This window comes from Anguilla rostrata, chromosome 8 (genome assembly GCF_018555375.3).
Source record: "Anguilla rostrata isolate EN2019 chromosome 8, ASM1855537v3, whole genome shotgun sequence".
In the NCBI taxonomy this organism is placed as follows: domain Eukaryota; kingdom Metazoa; phylum Chordata; class Actinopteri; order Anguilliformes; family Anguillidae; genus Anguilla; species Anguilla rostrata.
In genome coordinates, this window is record NC_057940.1 from 17,768,252 (window position 1) to 17,788,958 (window position 20,707).

Genomic DNA, 20,707 nt, shown 5'->3' on the forward strand with positions numbered 1-20,707 from the left:
CATATCCAAAATGGCACCAACTGCAACCCTGGGCCAAAACAGGGCATCAAGAAGCTAACAATTTGACATCTCTCTGTGGAGTTAGCAGAGATATTACGTAAATTTAATTTGAAAGGGGATATTGAGGGAATATCCTGGATATATTTCTCTCAGATAAATATACAGTAAAACACAAATTTCTGTTCCTCACACTATTAGATTAACGTTGGATTTGCTATCTTTTCTAAATTATTCATTTCTTTGAAAGGAAAAGTGACATCACTGTGAACCCATGATAATTAATTTTCAAATTCATGTTTAAAAAAATTATTATTATTATATATTTTTTTACAATAAATATAAATATGTTAATAGTCAGTTAAATATACATAAATGTTTGTCTTCCTCCTAGCTTCATATCCCACTCCAGTTGGGCAGGTGGCAGCAATGTTACCCTCACCAGGATTGATAGTAATTGGCTCCTACATGCATGACTGAGGTATGAATTTCAAGTTCAAATGTGTGCAGTTTGCCTTCCATCTAAGGATAGCATCCATTCCTTCCAAGGCCCAGTTGCCCTATATTTTCTTACAATATTTAATTTAGATAGTTCCCCTCCTAACACCTATGTTATAAAAATTGAGCAATGGATAGCTAGATACTATGCATAATATATTGAGACTGGTCAAATAAATATCCTTTCAGGTGATAATCTGATTTTAAAAAGCCAACCAAGACAAAGAGGTGTTAGCTGGGTACAGCAACTATAGAAAACTCATGCTAACATGGGTATTTAGGCTAACTGGAGCACCAAATCCGCTGCTACTTGACTGCATAGTAATCATTGTATCATGTTCCACACACACACACACACACACATACACACACACAGCGCAGTAAATAAGTATTTGGACAGTGACAATTTCGGTCTGTACTCCAGCACACTGGATTTGAAAGGAAACAATGAATATGAGGTTAAAGGGCAGGCTGTCAGCTTTAATTAGAGGGTATTTACATCCATATGGGAGATCTATGTAGGAATTACACCACTTTTTATACATAGTCCCTCCATTTTAGGGGAGCAAAAGTAATTAGACAAACTATCCATCCATCCATTCGTCCATTTATAATCATAAATAAAGTCATCATATTTAGTACTTGGTTGCAAATCCTTTACATTCGATGACTGCCTGAAGTTTACAATGCATAGATATCACCAGATGCTGGGTATCTTTTCTAGTGGAGCTCTGCCAGGTCTGTACTACAGCCTTCAGTTCCTGTTTGTTTCTGGGGCATTTTGCCTTAAGTCTTGTCTTCAGTGAGTGAAACACATTCAGTTGGATTCCACTTTTTGGCCCAGACAAACTGCTTGGATTCTTTAGCAGTATTTTTGCAGACATTAGCCTGTTGCAAGGTGAAGCACCATCCAATGAGTTTTGAGACATTTGGTTGGATCTGAGCAGATAAGATGTTTCTGTATGCTTAAGAATTCACCCTTCTGCTGCCATCAGCAGTCACATTATCAATGAAGACAAGTGAACCAATTCCAGTGGCAGCTATATGCCCAAGCCATGACACTACCTCCACCATGTTTTGCAGATGAGGGGTGCACTGAGCAGTTCCTTTCTTTCTCCACACTTTCTTCTTCCCATCATTTTGGTACAGGTTAATACTCCTCTCATCTGTCCAGGGGACTTTGTTCCATAACTCTACAGCTTTTAAATATTTCTTTCTTTCTTTCTTTCTTTCTTTCTTTCTTTCTTTCTTTCTTTCTTTCTTTCTTTCTTTCTTTCTTTCTTTCTTTCTTTCTAGCCTGGCTGTATTGTTCTTGAGGCTAACTAGTGGTTTGCATCTTGCAGTGAACCGTCAGAGGTTATGCTGGTGTAGTCTCCTCTTTAAGGCAGCCTTTAACAAACAAAATTTTCTTTAGTGGACATGTGGTGGTTAACCAGAGTGGTACTTTCTGTCATGTTGTAAACAGTAAGCACATCCATTTGAAAGTACACAATTAAAATATCACAACACGGTAAAGTCCACACAGTTGCTATTTGCATGCAGTATTGAAAATGTTAATCCCTCAGTATTCTGAGTGCCTCAAATAATTTTAATGACAATATGTTACAGTATGTTGAGTGCATTGAGAGCAGTGTGTGGATTCTATAAATTGCTATTTCCTTAACATTACTGTTAAATACAAACAAAATTTTGTGTGGATTTCAGCATTTTTAAATTGATAAGCATTCTTGTACATACCTCTTGTGCAGGCCAGTCTTTTTTTCCAGTGGTAGTGGTGTCTTTTTTCTTCCGTGTAACTGAAAAAAGGATGAACTATTTAATTTATTTATTTGCATTGCAACATTTTCTCTGCACTACTCCCAGCTGAAAAGCCGACGCCCACAACACTAATAGAGAGTGCCACACTTAACTTATTGCATATTTAACTTTAGGCATGCAGATTTAGTTTTGATGGGAGTATCATTAACATGACCTCATGTGACCAGACCCAGCATTTATTTATTTATTTTTTTTGATGACCAAGCCTGTGTGCTCAGCGTACAGGACGTGGAGGCTATATTATATTTACAAAATGACATATTTTACATTGTTCACTTTGAAGGGGGGCCTACGCGTTAGTTCTTATTGGCTGTGGGATCAGCAGCCAGCCGTGGGGGAGCCGTGTGTTTACTACGACAGAGGGAAGAGGGGGAAAGAGAGAGGGAGGGAGAGAGCGAGAGAGCGAGAGAGAGAGGGCGAGCGAGCAGGGAGAGAGACAAAACTTTTCAGTGGGTTATTAAAGAGCGAGAGGAAGCGTGCGCTGGAGCGGCGACCATGCAGGTAAACGCGTTAATTGAAATGGTCCTAATTAGCTATATAGCCTGCATGCTTCTCTCCTTGCTGACGAAACGATATTGGTTCCCGGTTAATTACGTGATCTTGTGCGTCTAACGTTGCGTATTTGATAGTTTCGTATGGATGGCGTTATTTTGCAGGTTCATTTTAGTAACGTGGCTTTATTTTCTCAGAATTTGTACCTTTAAAATCTCAAACTTTTCCGTGTCCGTCGTCCTCTGCCCCCACCACCCCTTTCGTCGTTGGCTTTGCTATGCATGCCGAATGCTTCATAGCGTAGTGCTCTTATTTTGCCATTAATTAGTATATTAATCGAATAAAAACCCACTCGAAAGTATCGTAAATGTAATATAATGGGTTTCAGTGGTGGGGGATCATTAAATGGCTAATGCAGGGGGATGTATGTGGCTGGAGCAGGGTGGCGAGTGTGGTGTCTTTTTCTTTCAAAAACACATCTGTAAAAGGAGCCCTAATTAATTACATGGAGCCTGAGCGACTACAGGCCTCTGTCTCCGATGCCCAAGCAGCGGTCGGTGTAAAATGGTTTCTGTGCCTGAATGCACACAGGCTGCGGGTAGCAGAAAAACGCGAGACCGAGGTCTTGGAGGAAAGCGCACAAGCATAATATTTTTTTCGTACGTGCACTCTCTTCTATCATTTAACTTTGGCTATTGTTCTCTGTCGTCATTTTATGTGTTACTGGGCAGACTGCTTTTGAAACGGAAGTTATTAAGTGTTTAAGATTAGCTAGCACCGTGCCAATTCTGACACAGATCCCAAATTTGGTTCTGTGGTGTCTTTTGTTTAGTGTTATATTCTTAGCAAATCAATCACCAAACGGAGTTATTTAAGGTATCCAACGTTAGGTAGATATCTTGTCACTAGTTACGTCTCTAGCTAACTGTTTTGTTGCGATATCCATAGCTATTTGGTAATTTATTGCTAGCTGCTGTCGATTTTGTGTGTGCGATTTCGGTTGGTAGCTAGCTAGCTAATTGATCAACCCGGTCAGCTAATTCGTGTTGGTTAATTGGCAAAACAGAGTGTATTTTTGTCGATTTAACAGTGTAAATTCGGTATATGAGATGCAGTTGATTTTCATTTTGTATATTTGAAAAACCAGACGCCCAATTAACAACTTTGATTGTGTCATAGGAAATGTAGCTTGCTAGCTACAGAATAGCTATTAGCTAGCCACACTAATTGGGAGCCAGCCAGCCTTCCTGTCAGCCATAACGCTGAATAACTCGGGACTGGAGCAGTAGGATTTGGTCGCCACAGTTTCAGTACGTGCTTGTTGTGCATACATCCCATTTACCTCCGATCTGTCGGGGTGAGGTGTGCTTTTAGCTTTGCAGTCACTGTCGTTTTGCTAAAATGTAAGCTTGCCGTTAATAATTTACGATAATTGGAGAGATGTCTGTTCTGACTTTTTTTGTGGTTGTTTTATTTTTATTACTTTTTATGACGTGGACCGCTTTGTATATGTTTTGACTGAATTTCGAATCAATGTTGTTTATATTGTGTAGGCTAACCAAAATAATGATTACAAATAATGGCTACTTGTTAATAAAATTTTCACTTATCAAGTCTTATAAATCTGAGAATTAGCTACAATAATTGCCGTTTGTTTCAGAAATACTTGTTTGAGGTATATGCTTAGCTTGCAGTGACTAAATGCATTAATTGCCAGGGTAATTAAAAGTATCAAGTCAATTTTCACAAAAATAAAGATAGTAGTTTAGCTACTCTGGAGGTCAGTACCTTCGCAGTGGAGTTCATAAAATTGTTCAAGGTTGTTGACCTTCACAAAATAAATTTTGGTCCAGAAAAAAGAACTGGTGAGGTAGACCATATGGCGCTTAAATTGTCTGGGCTGAAAAGGGACTCTTGAAGACAGATAGAGTTTCCCACCTTGATCTTCATATCTGATTCATTAAAATGTGTGTTTCTCTGATGGGCGCGATCAATCGAGGACAATATTACAATATTTATAGGCTACTATTGATTTTCTGAATTTGTCGGTTGCCCTGTCTGTGGCTAATTATTTCATTTTTTTTGCAAACTAGCCTAAGAGCCCATAGCTATACAATGACAACACCGCACTCACAGTGTGGTATATAGCGTAGGCTACTGTATCATTCAGTCAAGCTCAGTTTTTGAAAATCAAGGAAAACTTAAAAAGCGGCAATGTTTTAAAAACATTATATAATGGATCTCATTCGCGAAACAATTGAAATAACATACGCAATTGTCAAGTGCTTGAAGCTTCAAAAACATCAGCGGACAGTTGCCGCGATAGAAACATAGGTCTGCCGGTCAAATGCATTGATAGACCGGTGCATTTTGCTTTGGTCCGTCACGGAAAGAAAGAACATGCTTTTCTTCCTTTAATTTAACAGAACGTTGTTAGAAACGCACCATGTTCAAAGGTCTACTAAAGTAATAAAACAGGGTTGGGCTACCGTGTGTCCGTTTTTATTTCTTTAATATTTGTTTTGGTACAACATGTACATTGCCAGGTTTCAGTCTTTGGTGAAGTACCTGTTGTCACTGACAACGTTTCCATAACGGGGGATGGAGAGCTCAGCAACAACTCTTGCGACTAGGGGCCGTCAAACATTTCATCAGAGGCCTATAACAACTGACCCGTACTTGAATCCTCATCCCAACACATTCTCCAATCTGCATTGTCGCACTTTGTTTCTCCCAGCATTTGGCAATATGGCAAAAATGCTGTAGGCTACTAATTCGCAGCGTCATTGCTAGTACTCTGTATTTTCCAACTTTGCAACGTGTATGGGAACTCAACAGAGGTTTACTTTCTTTTGAACCAGTTTTAGACATGGATGTCATGAAATCATTCAGGACTGTTTGTCTAAGTCCATACATTTTTTCACTTATGGGAGCAGAGGGAGCATTTACTTTTGAGCTGCACATAGTACATTAAAGTGTGGCACAATTCATTGCCTAATTCTACATTTTCCTCTGCTTTGGGACCATTTTGATACCCGTACTATAGATGGATAATAAGATTGATACAAATTACACTTCGTGAAATATTTGACTGATTGCATTGTCGTCTGGCATCATTGAGCTCAAAAAAGGCTTTCATCTTCGATTTCTACAAGAAATATTGACAAGCATAGACGAGTGCATGCACACAGTTGAGTTGATTTCAGATAGGAGTCTTACAAAGTTTGTTGTATGGTTTCAAAAGTGGATTGCCATTTAATGTGATTAGAGAACAAGATGTGGAATTTGGTGCAGATGCCATTCTTGGCGCTGGTCATCCTGGCCATGGCCCGGTATTGATAAAAACGACAGTGAAATGTATTTTAAATGGCAGACTAACCCTGCAACACTGACACACTGAGTCGTACTGCTGTATGTTTTAAACTGTTGAGATGCACAGTGATCCATTTCTGTGTTTGCTTGATATCAAATTGAGGAATACTGTGGTATAATGTAATCAGTGTGCAAGTTTGTGGTTATGTGGATAATGTTAACTGACAGTTTCTGTGTCTCAGGAGGAGTCTGGAGAGGCTGTTTGCCAAGACAGCAGTGTGCTGGTGTGGCCATGCCCGCTGTGTCAACAAGAGCGACCAGACAGAGATATACTCGCTCAACACCTGACTGAAAAACATAGTGTACTGCCTGCCTGTCTGGACAGACTGCTGGATACTGTGAGTGTGTGTTTGTGCGTGCGTGCATGTGTGTGTGTGAGTGCACGTGCATGCACGCTACCAATTTCCCTCCACCCACTTAAAGTAATGGCAATAATTGTAAAATGTATTTGTACGAATTACTTATGTTATTTAAATTAGGACATTGTTGGGTAAATTTCATGATAAGGGCCTCCAGTTTGTCTCCCCTTGATTTCTCACATGGTACTTCAGTCCTCCACCAGCTAGAGGTCACAATAGTCTTTTTGTCAAATCACTTCTCAAAGAATTATCAGATTTGCACCACCTCAGTAATCTATGTTGATAAAGTAATTGGCATTAATTAAGCACAGACATTGATTGACAGCGATGTTTACAAACATGAATGAATCATTGCCTTTATACAGCACTTATATGAACGCTCAAAGTGCTTTACAGTGATGAGTGGAAACTCATCTCACCCACCAATGTGTAGCACCCACCTGGGTGATGCACAGCAGCTATTTTGCACCAGAACACTCACCACACATTAGCTAAGGTGGAGAGGGAGGGAACATTTTTTAGCCAATTAAATCAGGGGATGATTAGGTGGCAAGTCTGAGTAAGCCAGGCTGGGAATTTTGCCAGGACACCGGGGAACGCCCTACTCTTTGCCACAAGTGTCATGGGGTCTTTAATGACCACAGTGAGTCAGGACTTTGGTTTTAACATCTCATCCAAAAGACGGCATCTCCTACAGCACGGAGTCCCCGTCACTGCACTGGGGCATTGGGGTTTATTTGACCAGAGGTAAGATTGCCCCCTGCTGGCCCACCAACGCCACTTCCCACAGCAACTTAGTTTTCCCAGGTGGTCTCCCATCAAAGTACTAACCAAGCCCACATTTGCTTAGCTTCAGCCTTTGGCAAGAGCAGGGTGCATGGTGGTATGGCTGTTGACTGGCTGGCAACACTTACAAGAAACACTTAATGCTGAATTCAGTTTGATTACTTACTATCGTGCATATGCTTCATTATTTTTAAATGTTGTACTGGGGCATGTTAGGCTTTGTTAGAAGTATTTGGAAATTCCCAAATTAAGAACAATAGTAGTTATGTAACATTCAGCCAGCTTTATATAGATGCGATACTGAATCCTGGTTGTGGAGAGCCACAGAGTCTGCAAATTAAATGAACTAAATGAACAGTGTAATCAACTGATTTAACTGATCAATTTCTCTACTGCTCAAGTGCTGAGTAACGAATGCCAGTGGAGCCTTTGGCTCTCTAGGACCAGGAGTGAGGACCACTGACTCAAAGACATGCTTTTCACAGCATTTAAATTTCCTTCCTGACTCTCCCCAAATTAGATAAATTATTTAAAAAAAATAAATAAATAAATGTCTCAATTAGAAGCTCAATTGTCACTATGATTAATCACTTGACTGTGCCATTGGGGTGCTTATGGGGACCCCTGGAGGTTAACCATTGAAATACAAGTTTAAATACCTGCAGGTCGCGTGGTGGAGACTAATTGTTGGCCCTGTTCATGATGTTTGCATTCAGAATTATTATTATTATTATTATTTTTAACTTTATTTTATTGTTGTCTTCTGTAAAGCACTTTGAGATCATCTCTGTATGATGAAAAGCGCTATATAAATCAAATGTATTATTATTATTATCATTATGCATTTTATAGACTTTTGATAAAATGTCAGATGTAAGCTTGAGCCGAAAGACATTAGCTTCAGTTGGACATTTTTCAAATGTTGTAGAAGTCCAGTTTCTGTAATCTCTGACCAACAGTGGTACAACTGTTGTTGGACTGTCTCAGATTCTAAAATAAATGATAGAGTCTGTCATGATGTGGTAGACAAAATAGACCTTGCAGTGTCTACACAGTGAATGTATGGCTATTTATTTTATAGCTGTAGTTGCTTGAATGTTTCTTTGATTGTTGCATTTACAATTTCTGTATGCAGTTTTTACTGTGTGTTTCCTTGGTTCAGGCCACCCCAGTAAAAGTTGTTTGCGGAGACAAGGCAGAGAACGCCAGCACTCAATGTGACTCTGGTAAGCAGAACCCAGTTTCCCTTGAGTCACCTGAAGTCTAACCTGCCTTCTGTCCATCTGGGCGTCTCAGTGACAGGGCACCGTGTCCAGATCCAAGGAGTCCTCAGTCAGTCAATATTGGTTCACACAAAATTGGGCTGAGGCAATTTCTTCAGAAACATCACTAGTAACTTTACAGTGTCAGTATTTATCCTTTGAATTTCTTTTTTTATGAAAATAATTTCTAAATGGTTGTGCCGATAACACCAGGTTAATGGCCCTTGGTGAAGGCAAGCTTAGAATTTCTATTAAACTTTATACTAATCTGTTGAAACTGTACTTTTTTTCTTTTTTTACCATCAAGTTGTGTGAAACTTCTTTCTTTTTCTTTTCTTCCAGGAGACACTCACTCCTCTCAGCAGATGCCTTCTGAAACAAATGGGGCCCTCTCTGATCTACCAGAAAACACCACAGGAGCCAAGCAGGACATAGCTACCGCATGCATGCTGAGATCAGTGGTCAAAGTTCATTCCTGCCCAGAAGAGGAGATTCTGGGTGAGGGAGAGAAAAAGCAGGGGGTGGGCAGAGACCACCTAGAACTAGGTCAGGAATCAAGTCAACTTCCAGAATCAACCACAGCAGCAACCCAAAAGGGGTCTCTTCAGCTTATTGCCACTAAGGACAGTGGCAATGATGGTACAGCAAACAGCACTAACACCAGCAAAACACACGCAGACCCAGCACTGGAGAAATTTCTCGATCCAACCCGTCCTTTTAAGTGCAACGCATGCCTGGAGTCATTTACTTCCAAAAGTGCCCTCAGTGTCCATTACAGCTCCACATCCCATCTGCATCGAATGAGAACTGGTTCTTCAATGCAGAGTGACGAAAAGGAAACCTCCTCCTCAGCCACTTCAGCCCCTGCACCATATCTGTCACGCCCCTTTTTCTCCAACAAGCCCTACCAGTGTGCTGTGTGTCGTGTCTCTTACAACCACGCGTTCACACTAGAGAGTCACTTGAAGTCTGTTCTGCATCAGACTCGCAGCAGGAACACTGTTAATTCTGCCGGCAGTGCGGCTGGGAGCTCTGGTAAGAAAGGGAGTGCTAATGTGGGAAATAACACAAGCGCAGCCATAAACTCAAGTAGTGCAACGCAGCCTGGAAGGGCGGCTGTCCCCTCACCCACCGGCAACGGTGGCAGTCTAGGTAGCCTAACTTTGTTGTCAGGGCCAACCAAAGATGGAGAGCAAAGTGCACTCGGCGCACAGGCCGCGTCTTCACCCTGTCCCCATTCAGCCCCGGGCCTCTCTCTGCTCTCCTCCCCCGTGGCCTCTGCTCAGGCTGTCTCTGCCTTCCTGCTCACGTCCTCCAGCTCGTCCTCGCTGCCCCCCTCTGTCCAGCCATCTCTCCTGTCAGCTGGGGCCGGCGGTGCAACCGGCATGGCTGTCCCACAGTTAGAGCTCATAGCCCAGCAGCAGCTTCTCCTGCCCCTCTTCCTAAATGGGCTGCAGGCCCAGAACCAGGGATCCAACCCAGAGTCTGCCAGCACCGTCCTGACCCAGGCCGTCCCACTGCTGGGTCTCAGCGCCGCTCAGCAGGCTCTCCTGGCCCAGAGGCTCAGCGCAGCCCAGCACCAGGTTCCCTGGCTGGCGGCTGGACTCCCAGAAACAAAGCATACCTGCACAGCAGAGAAAGAGAAAGAGGAGAACAGTGGTGGGGTGGAGAGGGTGAAAAAGGAGTCTGACAAGGAGGAAGGGGAGGAGGGGGAGGGAAGAGATGAGATCACACAGGAGGGAGACCGGGCACTAGGGATCACATCTGAAGCTATGGAGAAACTGGTAATGAAGGGGGAAGATGCAGAGGAATCGGGTGAGACAGGGCTTAACTGCACCTTAAAGAGCGAAAAGAAACAGTCGAGTAGAGTCGCTTTGGGAGCTCAGGGGAAAGAGGAAAGTGGGAAAGACAGTCCAATGGAGGGGACTAACTGTGTGGTTCAGGGAGAGGGAATTAGCCATTCTTCTGAAAAGTTTTGTGATGGACATGGTGAACCTGACACAACTGATTTACCAGTATCTGGTGAGACCACAGCATTCATTGGTACTGGCTGCATAAGCAGCAGCCCTCAGCCTCACACTGATCCAAACCATACCAATGATTTCAAAATGGCCACAAATAGCAGTGCAGTCATGCTCAAACCTGGTCCCACACAACCATGCCGCTTGAACTCTGAACCCAGTGTACACTCTAATGACTTCTTACCTGCTGGTGCAAATGTGAAAGGCCAGAGTCACACCTCGGCTCCCCCCATATTGTCGGAGTTCCAGTCCCAGATGCTGTGGGCATTCCTGGAGTCTCGCAGTGAGGCAGACGCAGCTGACCCTCCACAGGCTGACTGTGTAGCGCTGGGAAGGGAGGTGGGCTTAAGTGGGCAACAGGTACGGAGGTGGCTGGAGGAAGCACGGAGAGAGCCCAGAGAGAGACCAAAAGGTGCCTCAACCAGGATGACAACCAAGATGGCAGAGGAAGGCGGAGTCACTCAGGAGGATGAGATGGAGGAAGGTGTGCTCACCATAGTGGAGGCGGAAGAAGGGGAGAGCCCAGAAGCCAGTGGGAGACATGCTATCGATTTGTCCCGTGGTAGAGGTAGAGGGAAAGGAAGGGAACTCGGGAAAGAGAGCCCTGGGGAGCCCTGCCTGACCTCAGATTCAGACAATGAAGGCGACGGGTTCTACACCTCCGTCATTGTGACTGATGAGGAAAGCCAGAGTGGTCCTGCGACAGAGGACCTGGGTACCCCTGCAAGAGAGGAGGTATCTGGGGAGCAGGAGGAAAAGGGCAGGGGAGGGAAGGTGCTCCGCTCCTCCACTGTTTTTCTCTCTGATGCTGAAGACACAGAGGAAGAGGAGGATGAGGGGGAGAGTGGGATCCCAAGGGTGAGGAAGAGGAAGAGAAACAGAGAACTGGAACAGGAGGAGGTGGATGTGAAGAAGGAGAGACTGGACCCTGATGTGGATTTGGAGCTGGAGGCTCAGGCCGACCCCCCCGTGCCAATCTCTGTCGACCAACAGAGTCTTCCCAACGTCCTGCACTCTCTCCCTCTGTCAATCTCTCTCACTCCCTTCACCACTCAGTTCATAAACCCATATGTTCTCTCGATACCCCCATCTGCTATTGGGCTGGGGATAGCTGAGGGGGACCGAGATAGGGGGAGAGCTTCTACCTTCCCTAACACCGCTGCCATCACCCACTGCTCTGCCGCCTTTCCGGACCCCCACAGCACCCCACCCCCTGCTTCTCACGTGTCCCCCGTCTGGTCCCTGTCTAACGGTGGCATCTGTGAGTCCGCCCTGGATCTCAGCATGGGAAAAAAACACAGCTCCACTTCCACTTCCCCTTTCTCTACTTCTACAGGGGACAGGACGGTGGTGCAGGCCGAGCCCACGGCAGAAGGTCTCGGGCTAAGGCCCACAGCACTCGGGGTCCCTGGGGCAGGTGGGCTCATCGTGGTCCGGGTGAAGCCTGAGGGCGCCCTTGCCATCCCGACCGCAAATAACAGCATTGCCAGCAATAACAACACCCGTACAAGCACTGTCTACATAAGGGCGGCAGAGCGTGTTAGTGCCTCCTTGGTGGAGAGGGAGCGAGAGAAACAGCATGAGAGGGAGAGAGAAAAGGCTAGAGTGAGAGAAAAGGAGAAGGAGCGGGAGAAGGAGCAGAAACCCACCAAAGCACGACGGTTCAGGGACATGAGGCGCTCCAGGACCATTATCCAGACAGAGCAGCTGGACGTGCTGTATGGCTGCTACTTCAAAGACCCCAATCCTGGGAAGCATGAGTTTCAGCAGATCTCAGAGTGGGTCCACCTCCCTAAGAAGGTGGTCCAGATTTGGTTCCAGAACATGCGAGCCCGTGAACGCAAGGGGGAAGTCCGCTTCATCAGTGATGGTACTCTGGCTGCAATGGGAAAACCGCTCATCAAGTTCACTTGGCCCCTGACACTGCCAGTCTTCTCCAGCAGCCCCAGCCCAAACTCCAGCCCCCTCAGCAGCAGTGGAACCACTGGGGACTCAGCTGGAGCTAGTCCCAAGGCTGCAGCCCCAAAGATAAGACCAGAGGCGGGACAAGGGAAGGTGAAAGAAGAGGGTCGGCCAAAGGACAGTGGTGCTTCCAGCTCCACATCTTTCCTGAACACAAGTCCTGGCATCTTGCGAATGCCTAATCTCAAGCCCAAGCCAGAGACACAGAGCCCAGGAGGGTCAGTCAGACCAGTCAGCAAAGCCATAGCCACAGCCACTACCCCTGAGGTTCCTGTTATGAAGACTCGCTTGCCTTCCCCCTCATCTTACTCCTCACAGAAACGCAAGCGTGGGGGAGGGGATGAAAAAGTGAGGATGAAAGAGGAAGATGAGTTTGGCAGCAGAGAAACAATGGGGCCAGGAGTCACAAACCGTATGGTGCCGAAGATATCCTCCACACCCACTAACAAGCCTGTCTCCCCCGGCTCTCATAAGCGGAATGGTCTGAATGACTGGACACCCAAAAGTTCCTTCAAGATCAACACTTTGTCCAGGGAGCAACTAGGTCTCTCAACACCCCGGCCTTCTGGTACTACCACCACCTCCTCGAGTGCCAAATCAAGCCCCCAGGAAGGGGCCTACCAGCACCATTCCTCAACCCCTCGTCGACCACGGACGCACCTGACATCCTTGCAGGTGTCCATCATGCAGTCGTGCTATGAGACATGCCCTCACCCCAATGCGCTGGAGTGTGAGACGATAGGGACAGAGCTGGGACTGCCGCTCAAAGTAGTACAGATCTGGTTCCAGAACACCCGCGCCAAGGAGAAGCGCTGGCGCCTGCAGCAGCAGAAGCAGGTGAGTCAGGAAGAGTCATAGATGGATCCTCATTCTATATCTGTGCTCCATTAGTTTCCTTCTGCATGCTTTAACCAGTACGTTAATGTGGATTAAATTTAATTTATTTTATCTCATGCAAAAAATGTAGTTGTTAACAAATACCGTATTACCACTGCGACTCAATTTATCACTTAAATTCAGAACAGCATGTAGTGTAGTAGTATGAATGGAGGTGTTAAAGCTTCACCGCAACAACTATGTTATACTGAGGACCACCAGTTTGTCTCCACCATGTGACGTTCAGGGATTTAAACTTGCATCTCAATGGTTATCCTCCAGGTGGCACGCCAACGGCACAGTCAGGTGACAATTCATGCAATTGAGTTTCTAATTGAGACATTTATAAAAACAGTTGATCTAATGTGGGAGAATCAGAAAGGAAAGTGAATGTGAATGGGAGTTTAAATGCTGTGAAAAGCATGTCTTTGCTGGTCTTCACTACTGGTCCTGGAAAGCTGCCGGACCTGCTAGCTTTCGTTGTGAGTGTTGCTTGTAAACATTGCTGTCAATCATTGTCAGTGCTTAATTAGTGGCAAGGCAATTACTTTATCAACTTACATTACTGAGGTGGTGCAAGTGAGATAATTGTTTGAGTAGTGGCTTGACAAAGAGGCTATCATGAACTTGGACAGAAGTACCATGAGAGAAAACAAGGGGAGACAAACTGGTGGCCCTAGTTATATTGTATTGGGGCATACATCTTCCCTGAACGCATAGAAAAATGTAGAATAAAATAGACAACTACCCACAATGGCAGATTAATTGCATTGCATATTAATGTTGTATGTTTGTGTATCAATCACAAGATCATTCCATATTGAAGAGTGTCATGTGTTTCTCCCCTCACAGTCTCCTGGTACAACGGACTCTCTCAAGAAGGTTGACACCAGCTCAGGAAGCTTTCTGCTCTACAGTGCACTCAGAGCCAATCGTCCCATTCTACCAAAACCGGTTCAGCTGACGGTCCTTGAGCCCTCCACACCCCCCGCTAGCGGGCAACCAGCGAGCCGCGAGACCCTGAGGGGCCGCTGTGATGCGTGCAGCGTTACATTTGAGTCCAGAGCTGCAGGGAGGACCCACGTCTTCTCCCCTCACCACCTGGCCACGCTGAGATCCACTAACTTTGGCCATCCGCCCTCGCTTGTCAACAGCGGTTCTGCCACTGGGTCAGGTGCAGGCTCAGGAGTGGCAACACAGTCTTCCCCCAGTGCAGCCAGCAGCAGCAGCTAAAAGCTCATATCTGGAGGTGCTGGCATGGACACTGGGCCCACTGGCTCTTCACTTTGAGTGGACAAAAAGGTTTCTGAGTTGCGATCTCTTTAAACAGACGTTCTTTAACAGTTTATGGGTGAGGCCATAAACCTCTTATCTTCTGAACTTTTCTCCTTTTTCTTTTTCATTGGGCATCAGGTGGCCTGTGTCTGTAGAACTTTTGATTTTTTGGTGCTGGATGGGGCCCATTTTAATAGACATGACAAAACTGCTTCACTAACAGTAATAAAGAGTGTATGAGAGAGAGCAACACTAGAATTAAATGCTTGGACCTTTTTTAAATCTGGTCAAGGCAGTGGTTGTCTTTTCCTTTTTTGCCTCCAACCAGCAGTCTCTCTGCCCTGGGCCCTAAGTGAGCTTCCTTGTATTAGTACCTTCCCTAATGATCTCCACTCCTCCAAAAAGGCTTCATGTCTACACAGAAACTCTAATAGTAATCAGTTCCACCAATGCAGCCGGATCTCTTATTTTGGGTCAAATGTGGATGATCTGTTCCTGGTCTTCTTCCCTTGCAACATTATAAGCAGACCCAAGACAATCTGGAAGAATATAAACTGGATCCTGCCCCCACTGCTTGCTTGACAGTTAATGGACTGCAGACAGTTAGAAAAAGGCCTCTGTTCTGAGATTAATGAATTAGAGCTGGAGGACTTGCAACAGGAACAGGTTTTAGTTTGGTTGAATGGCATGAATCAAGAGAGATGACTGGCTGCTGTTGATGTTGCAACAGGATGCCCTTTCAAAGCTGAAAGATTGGCTTGGTGCTGGTGGGGGGCTGGTGTTGTTATGCACTGTAGAATATTAATACACAGATAAATGGACTGGAGGGATGGACAGGTGAACTGCTTGAATTAAAACAAGGAGGGAAGAACCTTCTAAAGTGGAGGCCAAAAGTTTACATACAGCTAAGATATTCAAACTCAGTTTTTCACAACTTTGCACATTTCATGTTACTATACATTTCTTTTGGCAAGTCAATTAGGGCATCTACTTTGTTCACATCAGAGGACGAAGACCTAGCCTTTTGGAGGAGTGTTCTCTGGTCAGATTAAACAAAAACTGTTTGGCCATAATGATCAGCGCTATGTATGGAAGAAAAAGGGTGAGGCTTTAATCTGAAGAACGCCATCCCTACTGTGAAGCATGGGCGTGGCAGCATCATGTTCTGGGGTGTTTTGCTGGAAAAGGGGACTGGTGGACTTCAGAAAATAGATGGCATCATGAGGAAGGTGGATTGTCTAGAAATGCTGAAGCAACGCCTCAAGACATCAGCTAGAAAGTTAAAACTTGGTCGCAACTGGGTCTTCCAGCAGGACAGTGATCCTAAGCATACCTCCAAAGTTGTAACAAAATGGCTTAAAGACAACAAAGTGAAAGTACTGGAGTGGCCAGCACAAAGCCCTGACCTGAATCCCATAGAAAATTTGTGGACTGAAGTGAAAAAGCCTGTCCGAGCAAGGAGGCCCACAAACCTGACTGAGTTACACCAGTCAGGAGGAATGGGTAAAAATTCCAGCAAAGTATTGTGAGAAGCTTGTGGAAGGCCACCCCAAGCATTTGATTCAAGTTAAGCAATTAAAAGGCTATGCCACCAAATGCTAATAAAGTATATGTAAACTTTTGACCCACTGAAAATCTGATATTGTACATAAAAGCTTAAATAAATCTGTCTCTTAGCTATTATTTTGAAATGACCCCTTATGGAAATAAATTAGATACCCTAATTGACTTAACACAGGAAATGTATGGTAACATGAAATGTGTGGAGTTGTGAAAAATTGAGTTTGAATGTCTTTAGCCTAAGTGTATGTAAACTTTTGGCCTCAACTGTATGTCTAGAACTGGGCCATTAACCAAAATGTGGGAAATGCTCTTTCTCTCTTGCACACGCTCGGTCTGAAAGACAATCTCAGAGAGAGGGAGAGGTAAGGGTGAGACTGAAAGACGCAGAGGCCCCAGTTCCCACTACACTTCTGTTTGGTCTGATATACATTCACTAGCTATGACCTTTGTGCACAAAATACAAACCGAGATTGAAAAGATTAGGTGCTGGATTTAAGTAAATATGTTCTGTGATGTCACCTTATTGTCACCCTAAATAAAAGTATTTGTTTCTATCCTTTCTGTTCTTTTCCGCCAGTAGTTTGTGTACAAGGGTCTGTGCCGCACATTGTAAGCCTGGCCTTACTGTTGCGCAGTGGGACACTTAATTTTATTTTGTTTTAATCTGGGCTAGGCTTTAAGCAACTAGAGGGAGACATCAGGAGCAATATTGTGGTGCCTAAGCTAAATGGATTTTAGAGTGACAATTTGGAAAAGGGAAAAAAGGAAATTATTTGCTGAAAAATATTTTGTGGACATTTTATAAGACTGTAATGGCTAAACTGGTGACCTGTTCACACTGTACAAGATTGGTTTGTTTTATCCAGATTTGATAGTGGGTTGGTTTTGTGTCCTGATTTGTGCTTATGTTCATGTGAAAGTATTTATGTATTTAACTGGTATTGGCTTTATGGTCCACCCCTGGTTGCGAAACTCGCAAACCGTGTGGCATATCACACATTGCACTTTGCTGACCAGGTGGCAACTGTCTACCTAACTGTCAATTGGTCATGACTTGGTCAGCCCACAGTTTTACTCAAATATTTTCCTGTTTGTTATTTTCTTTCTATCAGTCCAAACCTAAATAGAAAAATAAGCAAACTTCAACTTATATCTTTTGCCCTATGACACCACTCAAAAAGACCTAAAATTAAAAATTGTAATGTAATGTAAACCAAGACAGGAAGTGGTGGGATAGAGGTCGGTGAAGCACTTTCTTTCTCTTTGCTTGTTTAATGAGATGAGTTGTGCAAGGCAGAAACTAAAGGAGTGGAACACAAAGCAGCGGACGTGCATTAGGTCAGCTAGCCAAGGGGACAGTTTGTGCGACTGGACACTGCACTTGTGGTGAAGGGTACAGGGAAGTGCGCTTTTGTGGAATCAAGAGATACTAAAGATATTTTTGCTTTTTTTCTTTTGGTTTAAAAGTTGTATATTATTGTTATTAATGCTGTTGTTACTATTAATGAAAAAAGCAAACCTTAAAGATAAACTAAAAAAAAATATATTATGAGAAGTGTTATTCCAAAGTTGTTTTTTTCCATTTACTTTCTGTCATTAATTTTTTTTTACCAAAAACAATTGGGGAGAGAGATTATGAGAAAGAGAAATTATGTTTTTAATATGTGTACTGCAAATAAATTCCTACAGCTTGACAGTTTGAGCCAGTCCAGGATTTAATTCATGAGCTACAAATGCATTTGACTGTTTGACATGCAGTTTGTCACTCTTTTTCAAAACCATTAACCACAGACATGCTAAGAAGGTTTGAATTAAAAGTTTGATTAAAATATTAATGATATTTTGTCTAATATCCTTATATCTGTCAGTCACTATGTACAGGGCATGGTAGCTCATGTGGAAAAAATAAAATAAAATCAGGACTGGGGCTATACTGAAGGAATGATCTTATGGCGGTGTACTGTCCAGGACAGATTTGAGCAATGAAGGTCTATATATTTTTAATTCTTTTCCAATGTCACTTGATTGTTATCACTATTATAATAACTGTACTACTTCTTTTACTGTTATCTGTTGTTATTATCATCACTGCCACAATTATTATTGCATTGCACCAGTTTATTCTGTGGCAATTTCAATCTTGCACAAAATGGCATGCATGTGAAAATCCACAATAATGGTGACAGTGTTGGCAATATCTGGAACAGTATGGCTATTGATTAAGCTTCTTTTTTCTCACTTGTAAACTTTATTTAGTGTTTTATCTCCATTATGTTTCTGGTTTTCAGAGAAATTAATAAAACCTGTAACTTTTTTGAAAAAAAAAACAAAAAAAAAACAAAACTGATTTGTTCATTTACCCTATTTTCCCGCCAGTTTGTCAGTTTAACTGAGCATTTTAACATGTTTAGATTTGGCTGCATGCACACTTTTGTTGCTGTTTGCCTGACATGCTTTGGAGAAACTTGTACATAATCCATTCAGCATTACTTATCCTCTCAAACATTGCCCGGTTCTCAAGTCTATGACCAATTCAATTTCCTTATGTCACAGTAAAAGGGAATGTGCCATTGTTTAATGCTATCAAATTTTCAAATGAGAAAAAAATATAACTGCAAGCAGCGACTATGGGCACCAAACAAAACTGCGCCCCTGGGGAACCAAGTTCTGCTAGCGTTGGACCTTGGGTGAAGCAGCAGCGATGCATTAGTAGAGGTTTCATGGCTGTAGAGGAAAAGCGCAAGCAGTGTGCATGCTTCTAAATGTGGCCACACGGTAGTGCTAATGGAAGGGTCCAGTACAGCATGCTGAGATGCTCTGTGTTTGAGCCCTAACACATATCTGAAGTTTTATTGCAGTCATCAAAAGCGTTAAGGAGGTCTCCTTTTCCTGTTTCGACAGGAAATTGCACAAGAGGGATGCCCTTTAACTGCGATCCGTACCAACTCTGGTCAGATTTGAACAAGATCAGTCATTGCATTGAGAAGATACGGCCTACACAGGAGTCACAGCTGGCATTGACTTCTGGTAACCTTTATGTGTGGCCTTATAAAAATGTTTTTGATAATTAGTGATCAGCAGTTTCAAAAGAGTCAGAAACATTAGGTTTGTTTCAAATAGGACAAATGGTCTGAGAGGATTGCTTTGCATGCATTGATTCCTGTGCACTCTTTGACCTCTGGCAGCCATAGGGTTTGGCCTACTTCCAAAAACTTGAAAATGTTTTGATGATATACTTACTTCCAGGTTTTTGCTGAGTACTTTCGGGAGCGTACTTTTCAGGAAGTAAACAAACATATTTGTCCCAAATGATGCACAGCTTTGGTTGGAAGATGATATGGAGGATATTTTTGCATCCTGCATGCCACATACTAAACAGTATGCAATAGATAGTTCCAATTTGATGATGTTCAGTCAAATGATGTCAGATATGCACTGCTGAAGATCAAAATGTTCTTTCAACTACTGTAGTGTCTTCCAAAGGCCGGTCAGACTCAAAAAATTTCTGGTTGGTGTTGGCCCAAAGCACTCTACAGTCATAGAAGTTTCATTCAAATTGGCCCAACTAAACCCAGCCTTAAGATTCCTAAAACTGTCCTGATTGGACAGTTGTTGTCCTGTGTCCGCCATGTTGTTTGGACAATGAACTTCATTATATAAAAACCAACCGAGCCACGAGTGTCACAAAGTTGGGTTTGTTCAATCAGACACACCATTTAGGACCAGTAGTCATTTGTCATTTTTATAGTATAGTTCCCTCATGAAGTTAAACTACAAACAAGTGGGTGTAGCCTGGTGTAACTTCAGAGTGTATGACTGAACTAACTTTCATGTCAGTTTTTTCAGCTACATATAAGTCTGTCAACTGTATTGGTTTAAATTTTTTCTGATTTAAAAAAAATAATTAAGTCCAAGAAATCCAATAAAGAAAGTTTGGTCCATATTGGACAAACAACCTAGGACTGGTTCACAAAAGTAGGTTTTTCAGAGAACTCAGCTTGGCAGAAAATACATCATAGCAGAAGTTATGGGTCTTTGAGTTAAATTTGTTCTCAAGGACCAGTTGCTTCTTCTGATAACAGTTTCACAACAGTATGTGTCACATGGTGTGGGAGAACCAGCCCTTTGAAAATTGGTAAATTGCCCTGATGGTGGCGCTAGAAGCTTGGTCCGATCAAACCAAAATGGGAGAAAGGGGATAATGGCTTTACCTTCTATCAGTATGCCAAGTTTCAAAAAAGTGATCAACCCTTTAACACAGGCTACTCAGTGTGTCATGCAAAAAGAGTAAACTATTCAGACCTAAGTAGGGTGTCAAGCATCTATGGTGCTTTGCAAATGTAAAATGTACAGTAGCAATATGGTGCCTTGCACCTTCGGTGTTTAGCACCCTTATTAAGTCTGAATAGTTGACTAATTTCGCATG

At 43.3% G+C, this 20,707-nt stretch overlaps 1 protein-coding gene and 1 long non-coding RNA gene across 6 annotated transcripts; one reads left to right on the forward strand and one right to left on the reverse strand.

Moving 5' to 3' along the window:
• Positions 1-386: 386 nt before the first annotated feature.
• Positions 387-3,074, reverse strand: LOC135261003 (uncharacterized). 2 transcript variants are annotated; one of them, XR_010331805.1, is made up of 3 exons: positions 3,012-3,074; positions 2,233-2,291; positions 387-1,884 (listed from the first exon to the last, which is right to left on the reverse strand). It is a non-coding gene; the product is annotated as an uncharacterized LOC135261003 (long non-coding RNA). The 2 variants fall into 2 exon arrangements; XR_010331804.1 differs by lacking the exon at positions 3,012-3,074 and adding an exon at positions 2,581-2,714.
• Positions 2,664-18,398, forward strand: LOC135261000 (uncharacterized). Of its 4 annotated transcripts, none has more exons than XM_064346812.1 (5): positions 2,664-2,814; positions 6,360-6,515; positions 8,485-8,562; positions 8,950-13,404; positions 14,296-18,398. In XM_064346812.1, the coding sequence occupies exons 1-5, from the start codon at positions 2,809-2,811 to the stop codon at positions 14,674-14,676; spliced, it is 5,076 nt and encodes a 1,691-aa protein (XP_064202882.1). In that variant the 5' UTR covers positions 2,664-2,808; the 3' UTR covers positions 14,677-18,398. The 4 variants fall into 4 exon arrangements, with proteins under 4 accessions (XP_064202882.1, XP_064202880.1, XP_064202883.1 ...); XM_064346810.1 differs by having other exon boundaries at positions 8,485-8,548; positions 8,927-13,404; XM_064346813.1 differs by lacking the exon at positions 2,664-2,814 and adding an exon at positions 3,326-3,464 and having other exon boundaries at positions 8,485-8,548; positions 8,927-13,404.
• Positions 18,399-20,707: the final 2,309 nt, after the last annotated feature.

Bases quoted from the DNA above. Each gene is read 5' to 3' on its own strand.
- LOC135261000 (XM_064346810.1), top strand. The intron at 6,516-8,484 runs GTGAGTGTGTGT...TCCTTGGTTCAG, and splicing joins TGGACAGACTGCTGGATACT to GCCACCCCAGTAAAAGTTGT. The intron at 13,405-14,295 runs GTGAGTCAGGAA...CTCCCCTCACAG, and splicing joins GCCTGCAGCAGCAGAAGCAG to TCTCCTGGTACAACGGACTC.